Source organism: Triturus cristatus, chromosome 3_2 (assembly GCF_964204655.1).
Source record: "Triturus cristatus chromosome 3_2, aTriCri1.1, whole genome shotgun sequence".
NCBI classification, from domain to species: domain Eukaryota; kingdom Metazoa; phylum Chordata; class Amphibia; order Caudata; family Salamandridae; genus Triturus; species Triturus cristatus.
The window spans coordinates 789,650,749-789,663,918 of NC_140584.1; the positions used below are offsets into that span (position 1 = coordinate 789,650,749).

At 46.0% G+C, this 13,170-nt stretch overlaps 1 protein-coding gene across 5 annotated transcripts in view; it reads left to right on the plus strand.

Moving 5' to 3' along the window:
• Positions 1-13,170, plus strand: part of CPO (carboxypeptidase O) — a 523,455-nt gene that overhangs the window by 481,246 nt on the left and 29,039 nt on the right. For all 5 annotated transcript variants that reach the window (XM_085648890.1, XM_085648886.1, XM_085648887.1 and 2 more), the window contains one exon: positions 10,276-10,360. In XM_085648890.1, coding sequence (XP_085505016.1) covers positions 10,276-10,360 — 85 coding nt within the window. The remainder of the gene's footprint in view (positions 1-10,275; positions 10,361-13,170) is intronic.

A 13,170-nucleotide genomic window follows, 5' to 3' on the forward strand; every position in this document is an offset into this window, starting at 1 on the left:
CTTGCTACTAGAATTGAAGTAAAGATTTTATAATCTGCGTTCAAGAGTGATATAGGTCTATATGACCCGCAGCTTGATGGAGCTTTCCCAGGTTTCAAGATCAAGATCATTGTGGCATCATTCCATGAAGCTGGGAGCCCTAGGCCGGCCTCTAACACCTGATTAAAAAGCAACGTGAGAGTGGGGATGATCTTATCCCCCAATATCTTATAGATCTCAGCTGGAAGGCCGTCAGGGCCCGCTGCCTTCCCGTTCTTACAGCGTTGAATAGCTTCTCTGACCTCGGTCTGAGTAAAAACCTGATCTAAATGCTGTTGTTGATCGGGCTTCAGGGAGGGAAGAGGGATATCTCCCAACCAACTCTGGGCACTAAGAATATCCAGGCTTTTATCTTCCCAATAGATGTCCTGAAAATAGGTCTGAAAAGCCTGATTAATTTCCCCATCTGAAGAAAAGGTATCATTACCCCATATAATTTCTTTAATATGGTTCCTCACCCGGTCTACTTTGGATTTCCACGCAAGGAGCTTGCCTGCCCCCTCCCCATACTCGAAATGGGCAACTTTACTGGCCTCCCATCTACGAGTAAGCCTAGAGTGCAAGATGTTCTCTAACTGGCCCTTTAGACTAGCCCACTTAGCCTTTCGTTCTTGCTGGATTTCAAGGGAGGCTTGGCTGATTAATTCGGCCTCTGTGTCCTTCAGCTTTCCTTCAATAGATAAAACCTCTTCTTTATATCTTTTATTTCTAAAGCATGACCTGCTGGTTATTTGGCTGTGCAAAAAAGCTTTTAGAGAGTTATAGGAGTTGACCATAAGTTTGTTTTCAGAAATCATTCGGTTTCTTGTTGTAAAAAAGAGATCTCCTCTTATTCCAAGAGTATGGAACAGTCAAACGACCATATCCTGGTAGGACAAGATAATTGACAATCTAGACCCAAAAGGATACCTGAATGATCTGAAAGATGGTCAGCCAGGTATGAAATTTTGTTGACTCTGCCTCTTAGCGAGTTACTTATCAGCACGTAATCTATTCTAGATTGGTGCTGATATTTGTAATTTTGAAACGATATGCCTGGCTGCTGACCTGATCTTTCCCTCCATATATGTGAGAAAGCAAATTGTTTCATTGCCTCTAATAGGAAGTCCCGAGATTTTGAAGGGACCATGGCTCTACTATTTGGAGTGTTATCCAATGCAGGGTTCAAGATGATGTTAAAGTCCCCAGCTAGAATTATCGGTTCAGGAAAGTCTAATAAATGAGAGAAAATAGTCTTAAGACAGGAGAGGTCGTCTTGATTGGGTCCATAATAATCAACCAAGGCAAACAAAGTCCCCATTATCATAACTTTAATGATAGCCCATCTGCCACCTAGGTCAACTAGCTGCTGTAAAATGTACGCTTAGGCTGATTTCTTAAATATAATTAGGACCCCTCTGATATTTACCTTGTAAGCACTCCTGAGGCGGAAGCCGGGAGGTTTGTCTGTAAATCGTTTTTAAAAACTTTGCTTTTCGTTCTTGTTTTAATCTGAGCACTTACACCCTGAGCACCCACTGACCTGCTAGCCCTGGGAAATCGCGAAGCTCTGCTCTGCTGTCCCGAGCGTTGCTGTGGTGAGGAAACGCGCTGACTCCTTCGCGCGCCCGCTACCGCTGACACGCCCACTTGTGAGGCCACGCCTACTTAGGCCACGCCCCTTTTCCTGCTTATATACTCACGCTGATTGACAAGCGCGCCATTTCCTTGTAAGCACTCCTGAGGCGGAAGCCGGGAGGTTTGTCTGTAAATCGTTTTTAAAAACTTTGCTTTTCGTTCTTGTTTTAATCTGAGCACTTACACCCTGAGCACCCGCTGACCTGCTAGCCCTGGGAAATCGCGAAGCTCTGCTCTGCTGTCCCGAGCGTTGCTGTGGTGAGGAAACGCGCTGACTCCTTCGCGCGCCCGCTACCGCTGACACGCCCACTTGTGAGGCCACGCCCCTTTTCCTGCTTATATACTCGCGCTGATTGACAAGCGCGCCATTACCTTGTAAGCACTCCTGAGGCGGAAGCCGGGAGGTTTGTCTGTAAATCGTTTTTAAAAACGTTGCTTTTCGTTCTTGTTTTAATCTGAGCACTTACACCCTGAGCACCCACTGACCTGCTAGCCCTGGGAAATCGCGAAGCTCTGCTCTGCTGTCCCGAGCGTTGCTGTGGTGAGGAAACGCGCTGACTCCTTCGCGCGCCCGCTACCGCTGACACGCCCACTTGTGAGGCCACGCCTACTTAGGCCACGCCCCTTTTCCTGCTTATATACTCGCGCTGATTGACAAGCGCGCCATTACCTTGTAAGCACTCCTGAGGCGGAAGCCGGGAGGTTTGTCTGTAAATCGTTTTTTAAAACTTTGCTTTTCGTTCTTGTTTTAATCTGAGCACTTACACCCTGAGCACCCACTGACCTGCTAGCCCTGGGAAATCGCGAAGCTCTGCTCTGCTGTCCCGAGCGTTGCTGTGGTGAGGAAACGCGCTGACTCCTTCGCGCGCCCGCTACCGCTGACACGCCCACTTGTGAGGCCACGCCTACTTAGGCCACGCCCCTTTTCCTGCTTATATACTCGCGCTGATTGACAAGCGCGCCATTACCTTGTAAGCACTCCTGAGGCGGAAGCCGGGAGGTTTGTCTGTAAATCGTTTTTTAAAACTTTGCTTTTCGTTCTTGTTTTAATCTGAGCACTTACACCCTGAGCACCCACTGACCTGCTAGCCCTGGGAAATCGCGAAGCTCTGCTCTGCTGTCCCGAGCGTTGCTGTGGTGAGGAAACGCGCTGACTCCTTCGCGCGCCCGCTACCGCTGACACGCCCACTTGTGAGGCCACGCCTACTTAGGCCACGCCCCTTTCCCTGCTTATATACTCGCGCTGATTGACAAGCGCGCCATTACCTTGTAAGCACTCCTGAGGCGGAAGCCGGGAGGTTTGTCTGTAAATCGTTTTTAAAAACTTTGCTTTTCGTTCTTGTTTTAATCTGAGCACTTACACCCTGAGCACCCACTGACCTGCTAGCCCTGGGAAATCGCGAAGCTCTGCTCTGCTGTCCCGAGCGTTGCTGTGGTGAGGAAACGCGCTGACTCCTTCGCGCGCCCGCTACCGCTGACACGCCCACTTGTGAGGCCACGCCTACTTAGGCCACGCCCCTTTTCCTGCTTATATACTCGCGCTGATTGACAAGCGCGCCATTACCTTGTAAGCACTCCTGAGGCGAAAGCCGGGAGGTTTGTCTGTAAATAGTTTTTAAAAACTTTGCTTTTCGTTCTTGTTTTAATCTGAGCACTTACACCCTGAGCACCCACTGACCTGCTAGCCCTGGGAAATCGCGAAGCTCTGCTCTGCTGTCCCGAGCGTTGCTGTGGTGAGGAAACGCGCTGACTCCTTCGCGCGCCCGCTACCGCTGACACGCCCACTTGTGAGGCCACGCCTCTCTGTCCTCTATCAATGTGCCCTTTCCGAACGCGCAGCGGCCGAGCGCAGCGGGCGCGCCGGCATCGCGCCGAAGTCGAGCCAAAGTCAAGCCTGTCTGCGCCCGTCCGCGATCGAACGCGGTCCAGGGCCAGACCCCATGCCCCCCGGAACGACCGCATAAGATGGAGCAAGCAGGATTTACTTGCCTTACTTCGTACGATCACCGTGTCATGCATGCACAAGCTACATGTAGAAAACACTACAGGTTGTGAACACTGCCAATTTCACTATGTCCTTGACAAGAACCCGGCCACCAGCGACCACATTATACACTGTGGACTACTCAACGTGCGTTCACTAAGGAAACATAAGTTGGACCTACATGATCTTCTCGCTGAGACTAAATGGGACCTTATGTTCCTTACAGAAACATGGCTAGATCATGAGTCTACAGCCGATGCACTTGAGGCATTACCAGAGGGATACACTATATATAGACAAGACAGAACCACTGGCAGAGGAGGGGGCATTGCAATTATTGCCCGCGAAAGTCTGCAATGCCAATTTGAAAGTGCCCCTATTCTGGATAGCGAGGCTGGGAAATTCACCATTAAAGTGAACAACAGCTACACGCTAAAGGGCATGCTAGTTTACAGACCCCCTGGTCCCATTGCCAAGTTTGAGGAAAGCCTAATAGAAGGTATCATGGAGACTGCTTTATGCAACAATAAATTTCTGGTACTTGGTGATCTCAACTTGCATTTCAACAACCCATCAAACAGTACAAGCACGAACTTCAGCCAGGCATTAGGTGCTCTCCAGCTGACACAAATAGTGAACGGCCCTACACATCAGCTGGGCCATCTTTTGGACCCAATATTTGCAAATTGGGAGGAAGTAGAATCTAAATCCCCTATTCCCATCCCCTGGTCGGATCATTATTTAGTTCCCTTTACTATTCGAATCCCTGGATATAGACCTCCGCAGCCGGCTTTGCTATATCATCTTAGGCGTAACTGGGCCACCTTCTCCCAGAGTAAATTCGGCGAGGCACTGGTTAAAGGGGGAAGCCCAGGGGGGGCTGACGCAGATTCAGCCAACACCAATCTATGCTTACGTATCACTGAGGCACTTGATTGCACGGCTCCTCTTCAAAAATCAAAAAAAACGAATTCCGGGGGCCGTGTACAAAAAACAGCTCCATGGTTCAACGAAGAACTTAGATCCTTGAAATCTGCACTGAAGAAACTCGAAAGAGAATGGCGCAAGACCTTCTCCAAAGAATCTAGAGCCGCCTACCTAACCGAGAGGCGACTCTATCACGGTCAAATTAGAAAGAGCAAAACTGCATACTATACGCTTAGAGTTAGTGAAGCCAGTAATTCTACTAAAGAGCTGTTCTCACTTTACAAAACCCTTTCGAGCGGGAAATCTTCCAGTGTCCCAGATGACTGTTCCCCTGACGCGTGCAATAGAATTGCTAATTTTTTCTCGGAGAAAATAGCAACAATTTACGCAGCGTTCCCAACACAACCCAGAGCGGGTGCAGAATTCATCGAAAGCCCCAGGGAATGGAACAACAGAATCAGACTGACCCACTTTGCTATCCCTCCACCTGAAGACCTCGTAAAAATCTGCAAATCAGTGAAGTCGGGTTCTCCTCGAGACCCCACTACCCCTAAGCGCCTGGCAGACAGCCTAGTGGTATTAGAACCCTATATCAGGCACCTACTTAATACATCTTTTAGTATCTCCACTGTACCTAAAGACTGGAAAAAGGCGGTGGTCCTACCCCTTAGGAAAAAACCGACCATCAGTTTCGAGAAGCTTGAGAATCTTCGCCCTATCTCCCTTCTCCCCTACTTGGCCAAAGTAGCCGAAAAACTGGTCAACTCACAACTGATGGACTTTGTCGAAAAAGCGGCATTATTGCACAAGACGCAATTCGGTTTCCGTCCCCGTCATTCCACAGAATCTGCTCTCTTAACTGCAGCGGAGGCTCTTCGTCAGGGGGCGGATGAGGGTCAGACTATGGCCCTCATCTTATTGGACTTGAGCGCAGCATTCGACACTGTAGCTCACGCCAACTTGCTACAGTGTTTAAATGATGGGGGAATATCTGAAGCTGCACTCTTATGGATCCAATCCTTCCTGACTGGAAGAAGCTTCCAAGTCCGCCTGGGCGACCATTACTCTAAAGCCATGGATCTGGGACAGGGCGTTCCTCAAGGATCGTCCCTGAGCCCGACCCTATTCAATCTTTACATCTCCCCAGTGGCTTCGATTGCCGCGAGTCATGGTGTGGAAATCGTGTCATACGCAGACGACACACAACTGGTCATCTCCCTATCGCGAGAACCCGGACTTGCTTCAAGTAGTTTTAAGGCTTGCATGCAAGATCTTGCTACTTGGATGTCTACCAATTGCCTTAAACTAAACGGAAGCAAGACAGAGGTGCTCGTGGTGGGGGGGAGCCCCTCCGCCTGGTCATCTGCGTGGTGGCCCCCCTGCCTGGGGGAAGCTCCGGTACCTCGTCAGGCGGTCAAGAACCTTGGTGTATGGTTTGATGCTGAGATGTCCTTTGGTCCCCAAATAAACCGGGTAGCGGGTGTCTGTTTCAGCGTCTTAAAAATCTTACACAGGGTCCTTGCCCTCCTCCCCATGTCCGCCCGGAAAACGCTGGTACATGCCCTTGTGACATCTCGCCTGGACTATGGCAACCTACTTTATCTAGGTGCCACCTGTAAGGCAGTAAAACGCCTCCAAGTATTACAGAATGCGGCAGCCCGCCTCATTTTAAAACTCCCCAAAAGATCAGACTCCAAAGCGGCTCTTCATAGCCTTCACTGGCTACCTGTAAGGCGCAGAGTGGAATTCAAGGCCCTCTGTACATGTCATCGCATTCTTGCGCGGAAAGCGCCGGTACCGCTCCAGAACCTAGCCACCAAGCACGTACCCTCGCGTGCTTTGCGTTCCTCTCACAGAGGTCTATTGGTGGTCCCTAGAATCAGAAAGGCCCGTATGGGTGGACGCTCTTTCCGCCACCTGGCAGCTAAATGCTGGAATGCTCTGCCTCTTAATCTCCGCCTTGACCCCTCGGAATCCAGTTTCCGCAAGAACCTAAAAACTCACCTCTTTTCAATGTAACTGAACCCCTCCTCTCCTCTGTTCTGAGTTCTTGCAAGTGTAGCGCGAGGACACGCTTTTGCGTAACCAGGCGCTTTATAAACTTTCCTAATAATAATTTGCTGTCTGGCTAGTGCAGACGTACGAGCCCACCCTTCTTTTATTTTTTAAAAGAGAGACTGTCTCTTCTTTAAGGAGATGTGTTTCCTGAAGAATAATGACCTGAGCTGGTGAATCTTGTTCCTTCTCGGTCTAGTACGCAAACCATTGACATTCCAGGACAAAATCTGTAAAAGACTCATGATAGGTTAACCGAGAAACCTAACATTAAAATAGGAATTTGAGTTTGGAGTGACCAACACCAGCACTTAAACCAACCTAGTTCCAAAGCCATTACTTTAGAAATGACATAGGTACAATCAAAATAAAGGCAAATGAGGATTTGATTTGTTTTTTAATCTGCTGCACCCACCCCCTACCCCTACCCCGGTGCCCCCCCAACCCTCCCCCCACCTCTGGGAATCCTTACCCCAATTATCTGGACAATTATCGCATTCAACAACACTTACTTTGTCCAGAGTAAGTGTTGTTGAATGCAATCATTACATACCAATATCTTGGTGTTTGAAAGAGTTAAGGAGTGATTGATAACACCTATTAAATAGTTTACTGCTTAGTAACATTACATTTTGATGGTTTCCTCACCGGAATCTGTATGTTCTAGTATCTAATGTGTCTCTACACAGGTAAATATCTGTTGATTTAATCTGATGATATTTTTGTGGGGGAAACCCTTCAGAGGTAGGAAGACTCCCACAAACTTCTACTTACGACACTCCTGCAAACCACCTGTTCGCACCCATATCTAAATCTACCCCATCACTAGCAATTGAGGCCTTAATATGGAGGACCCAATTGTCTTAAAGTGGACTTGAAAAATGTTATAATGCATATAGTGAATGTTAGAAATGGGGGTCGAAAGTTGGCAACGGTTTGCATCTTTGTCCAAGCAAGTAGGGACCCTTCTTCCTAGTCAGGGTAAGGGGGGTACACTTCTAAAATAATCTCTGCTCACCCCCTTGGTAGCTTGGCACGAGCAGACATACTTATCTCAGAGGCAGTGTGTAAGGCATGTGTGCACACATGCAGTAATACAGTGAAAACACTACAAATGGATACCACACCAGTTTAGAAAACTAAGTCATCTTTATCTAAACCAAAACAAGACTAAAACGACAAAATACAGTACTAAAAAAGGTATGACCAGTTCTGTTCCAAGAAAATTTTGGATTTAACACTTTTACACAATGTACCTTGTATGCATTGAAAAACTGCGGCCCTTGTTATCAATCTCTTAGAACCAATATTTCGACTATTTATTTTTTCTTCTCGCTATTAGGTTTGGGGTTCATGATGAGACTTATAGAGACTACCATATGGGAGATGTAGACTGAATTGACTCCTTAAAGATATCATCATTGAAAGGTTTTGGAGCACACTGAGTTTGGCCACATATGAAAGGTCTTCACCAATAGCCGCATATTGTAAATATAAAAGTTTTCAGAAATACCGGTTCTAAGGGATTTTTAACAAGGACCTCAGTTTAGTTTTGAACAATGGGTTTGGCTATTACCTGCCAAACTTAGGCCCTGAAGAAGTCCCTATGTTAGGGACGGAACATGTAGGTTGTGTCCATGTCCATAATAACTGTGGAAACAAGAAATAAAAGAAAGAATACAAAATACAGATATGGTGTTTTGTGCTTCTCTAGATTTGAATTATGACATGCTATAATCTTTGTAATTTAAAGTGAAGAAATTGAAATGATCTTTTCTTTACTATAAAGTGCTTCTTCCGCTACTGTGTTAACTTTTGCTTTTGTGGTGTCGTATTCGGTTGGCCCTGGGGCTGAGCACTAGCCAATAGGAATTCATAGGAACTATAGAGTGTGCAGCAAGATTAAACCACTAGTTTTTTCCAGTTTTTTAATCTATTCTGCAGAGTCTTGTCCTGATAAAAGTAATTAATTCTTAAACAGATAGTTTTAAATACCATTGTAATTTATTTTGAATGGGGGTGCTGAGAAATGTTGTGTTTGTGTTTCATGCAACATCCTTAAAAAAAAGTTTCTTTTAGATCAAACCAGGTCGTCACAAATGAGAAATGGGGGGGGGGGGGGGGGTCATAGAGATTATTTGCATTAATATTAGTGAGCTACTGTTGTGTTGCAATATTGAAAGCACACACCACTATCCCTGAATATTAGATGTGAATACATTTAGAATTTGATTGTGTGTCTGTGCACTGTCAGTGACGTGGCCAACTGGGCATGAACAAGCTGAAATTGGATCATAAATTCAAAGCTATCCTGAAGAGGGTCCAAAATATGTCTGGCCAGGGTCCCTAAAATCCATAAAATGTCCCTGTATAATGCACTATGAAGACGTCAGGTATGAGCCTGGCTGTTTTCCCCAGCTGCGACAGACCTCTCTCACTGCTTCATGCAGCAGCAGGATATTTCTGCCATGCGAGGGATTCCTTTTTTTGGGGGGGGGGAAATATCGAAATTAATAATTTGGAGGTTACACACTGGCTTACTTAGGGTCGGTTTCTAGGAGCCGAGAGACTGGGAGATGAATTGCTCAGCACTTGCCACAAATGCTTGCCAAAGTCACTTCCTGCTTTCTCAAATATGCACTATTTTCTCAATCTTTTTTCAAACATTTCTAGGAGGGAGAACCCCCCAAACCCCGATTATGATGGTCAAACTCGCCACCAGGCACTCTTCTAGGACTTTTACGCGTCACCACTTTCAAATGTCACCAGCCGCCACTCTCTCCCATATTGAACCATCCCATTAAATATTCCTTTTTGCTTTCCTAGTTTGTTTTCTAAGGTTACTTAACAATGAGGGAAGCCCTATCGGAGCCATTTCTGCTCACATTATCACTCCATTTAGTTAGGTCACCGTATTGCAGAGGCAAGCCAGAGGTTGATTAGATGTTTCAGGATATTGTTGTAAATCCTACTGTTGTTCTCTACTTTCGTGCTGTTATATAAAAGACTGATGTATTACAATTCTGGATTCCTTTACTTTGATGACATTGTGCCAGTTTGCCAACTAAGCATCTAACTTAGTATCAAGGGGTCTCATTACTAGTCCTATGCTAATCTCGGTTGGACTGTTAATAAATTACCAGCCATCAGGATTACGATAGCTGCGATAAATCGACATAATCCACAAATCCATGGTGAGTCCCTCTGATGCATAGACTGATGAAAGCAGCCGAAATCTCTAGATGAAACTCCATAGAAAGATGGGAAATGTCTGGGGGGCTCAGGAGTAAAATTCCCGATTCCCCATGTAATTCCTCATTGCTGTGAATACACTCACAGTCAACTCAACATCCCACTGAATTACTCTTCCTCCTAGAATCGGTCACTCTGGGAAAGGGAACACTATGTCGTTTTATTGTCCACTTGTGATAGGGCCCTAAAAGTTGATGGTCATGAGGCGAAGTGCGATTTTGGGCAAAAAGGTACAGCTTTCTGTGCTCTTTTTTCCTGAATTTTCTTTCGTTTTTTACGGCGGTTTATGGTTAACAATTGTAGAGAGTAACAGAAGAGAGTCGGAGTTTTATACCAACTCTTAAAAGTATAGTTTGATCAATTGTAAGAGTCCTTGACAGGTGTGCGTTTCCTTCCAACAGATGGACATTGCTGAAAAGGCTGCGGAGGCGCTGAAACAACATCATGGCACTGAATATAAAGTTGGACCTTTCTACAGTACTTTGTGTAAGATCTAGTCACGTGGCTGCACTCTGAATCTTAAGCTATGAGGAAGACAATATTTAGTGGGGGTGGTGGGGGGGGGGGGGGGGTTGTAGGGAGCCACGGTCCGCAGGTGGGCTCCAGGTGGAGTGGCAGCTGGTGGATTCTGAAACTGATGTGCGGTCAAGAATGACTGGAATGGAATGCAGGATGTTAGCAAAACTCAGGGATGGAGCTTGAGGGGGAGTCACCCCAAAAAAGTGTGATGTAATGTGACAAAATGGGGAATTATACAGCCCAGGTCTAAAAGAAATTGGCAAAAAGCTATACGGTTTAAAAGTATTTATGAAATAAACAGCCATGATGTACCAAAATGCTGCAGTCATTAAATAAGTCATCTGCGCAGGCAGTTGGCATTGCTGAAAAGAGCCGCGAGCCTCTGAATGGTCAGTAAGAAAGGGGGCGCGTGGGTGAGATGATGGATCCCACAGTACATTCTGTTCTGCGCGATCACTTTTTTAATTTCTTTTAGAAAAAACCCATGGAGTAGGAACTTTGGATATTTTGAGAGAAGTAATAATACTAATACTTATAACAATTGTACCAATAACAATGGCAATAATGTCTTCTATGGGGCCTGCCCCCATTCTGCCAAGCTTTGTATAGCCTTTGTTGTAGTCACGCTCAACTGCAAAGCCCTGAGGAAAAACTCAGAAAGCAAAGACATTTTCCAAAAAGCTGGGTATTCAGAAGAGTGCCAATGGGGTCGCTTTTAATGAGCCTCCAGTCTGACTACGGGGGACCCCTGCCAGTGGCTGCCATTAGAAATCTAAGGGTAGGAGGCTCACGAGTGGCATCAGAGGTTGCTGCTGTCAGACTCAAATCTTTTAGGGCCTTCTTAATGAGGCCTTGCGACACTATTACACTGCCGTTGCATCACTTTTTTTAACGCACCGGCAGTGTAAAAAATCCGCCATGTTGCGCCCTAGGCAGATGCGTCAACCTGTGCCACATTATACCTGCGCCAGGAATAATGTATGCAGGGTGGGAGTTACCCCGCAAAAAGCCTTCAAGAAGTGGCGCATTGAAATCTATAAGATTTCAGTGCGCCACTTCTAGGACGCTATTGAGTCAATATCTTACCCCATATGAAAGGACACATTGCTGGAGTTGCGTCTGTTTTCAGACACACCCCAGCAATGCGCCACTTTTGCACCTACAGATACGTCAGAAATGCTGATGTATCTGTAACTCCTTGCGTCATGGAGCGCCGTACATTAAATAAGGCGCATCCATCCTGTTGCAAGGAGGGCGCAGTGAAAACGGGTGCATCGCTGTTATCATGCAGCGATGCAACAGGTTTCATGATTGAGGCAGTTAGTGGTTAGAGCTACCTGCAGCCAATCCCGTCCTATGGATCGTATTAAAAACAAACTGCCTGCATAACTTACACAACCATAGAAATGACCCTGCAAAACCCCGCAAAATAACAGAATTATGGGGGAGATTTACATACATTTGTGTTGGGTTAGCGTTACAAAAGTAACGCTAACCAGTGTGAAATATTTTTTTGCTATTTACTTCGCAGCACAAACTTGTTTTACACTCGGAAATGGAAAGCACCCTTAAAGCAGCGCAAATCAGCGAGAGTCACTGCTTTGCATTACTTAACACCAAGGGGGTGTTAAATGGGTGGACCATGGGCGTTCCCATGCAACCACCCATGCCTTTTGACGCAAAACCATATTTACAAAGATTTGTAGTCAGGGTTTTGCACCAAAAGTTATGCTTTTATTTCTCCGTGCTTTTCCGATTTTGCATGTGTATTGCACTGTGCAGCACACATACAACGTAGGAAAAGCATTCCATCGTATCTATTCATCGTATTTTGAATACGAAGGGTACCCTTCCTGTACAAAGCCTATGCTGGACTCATGCACACACCCAAGTGCTATTGCGCTAAGGTGTGTGCATGGTGCACAGCCACTGAAATCAGCGCCGGCGCAAGGGAAAGAGAGCCATATGAAATTAAATGAAATGAAAAATACATTTTTAAAGTGCAATCCAATTACCCGAGGGTGTCAAGGTACTAGCTCATCCAGTAAACCTGTGTCGTAAGATCTTAGCTCAGAATCAGAGGTTAAACAACCATGTCTTCTAGCACCTTCCTGAATGCCAACAGTTGAGTCTCGTCTTTTAACCTTTGGGGAAGTGAACTCCAGAGTGTGGTAGTCCCGACTAGAAAGCATCTACCACCCCAGGCACTTTTCTTGAACCTAGGGATCACCAGATTGTGGGTTTGAACTGAGCGTAGCTAACGCGCAGGGACATACAAGTGATGAATTTGCTTGAAAAAGACTGGCCCTATTGTCATGAGTTGCTTTAAATGCAATGCACAGGACTTTAAACACAATCCAACGTTTCACTGGCAACAAATGCTAATTGTCTTAGAGCTGCAGTGGCCTATTTATGTTTAGGAATATTCAACAGAAGACAGGCTGCAGCATTTTGCACGATCTGTAGTTTAGTCAGGCTTTTGGACCTGAGATTGATGAAAAGACTGTTGCAGTAATCGGCTCTGGATAGAACCAAAGCAGAGATCACCAGCTTACGAAGATCACAGGGATGAACGGGAGAATCTTTCTCAGAAGTTTTAGCATATAAAAAGATGCTGAGGTAATCTGGTTCACATGACTCAAAGGTGACACCTAGGTTTTTTTACTTTCTCCGAGGGGGTGGGCAGAGGGTCCAATTCCGATGGCCAAAGGATTGGGGACCAGAAGGTGGTGTTATTGCCAAAGAGTAACAACTCGGTTTTGTTGGAATTCAACTTC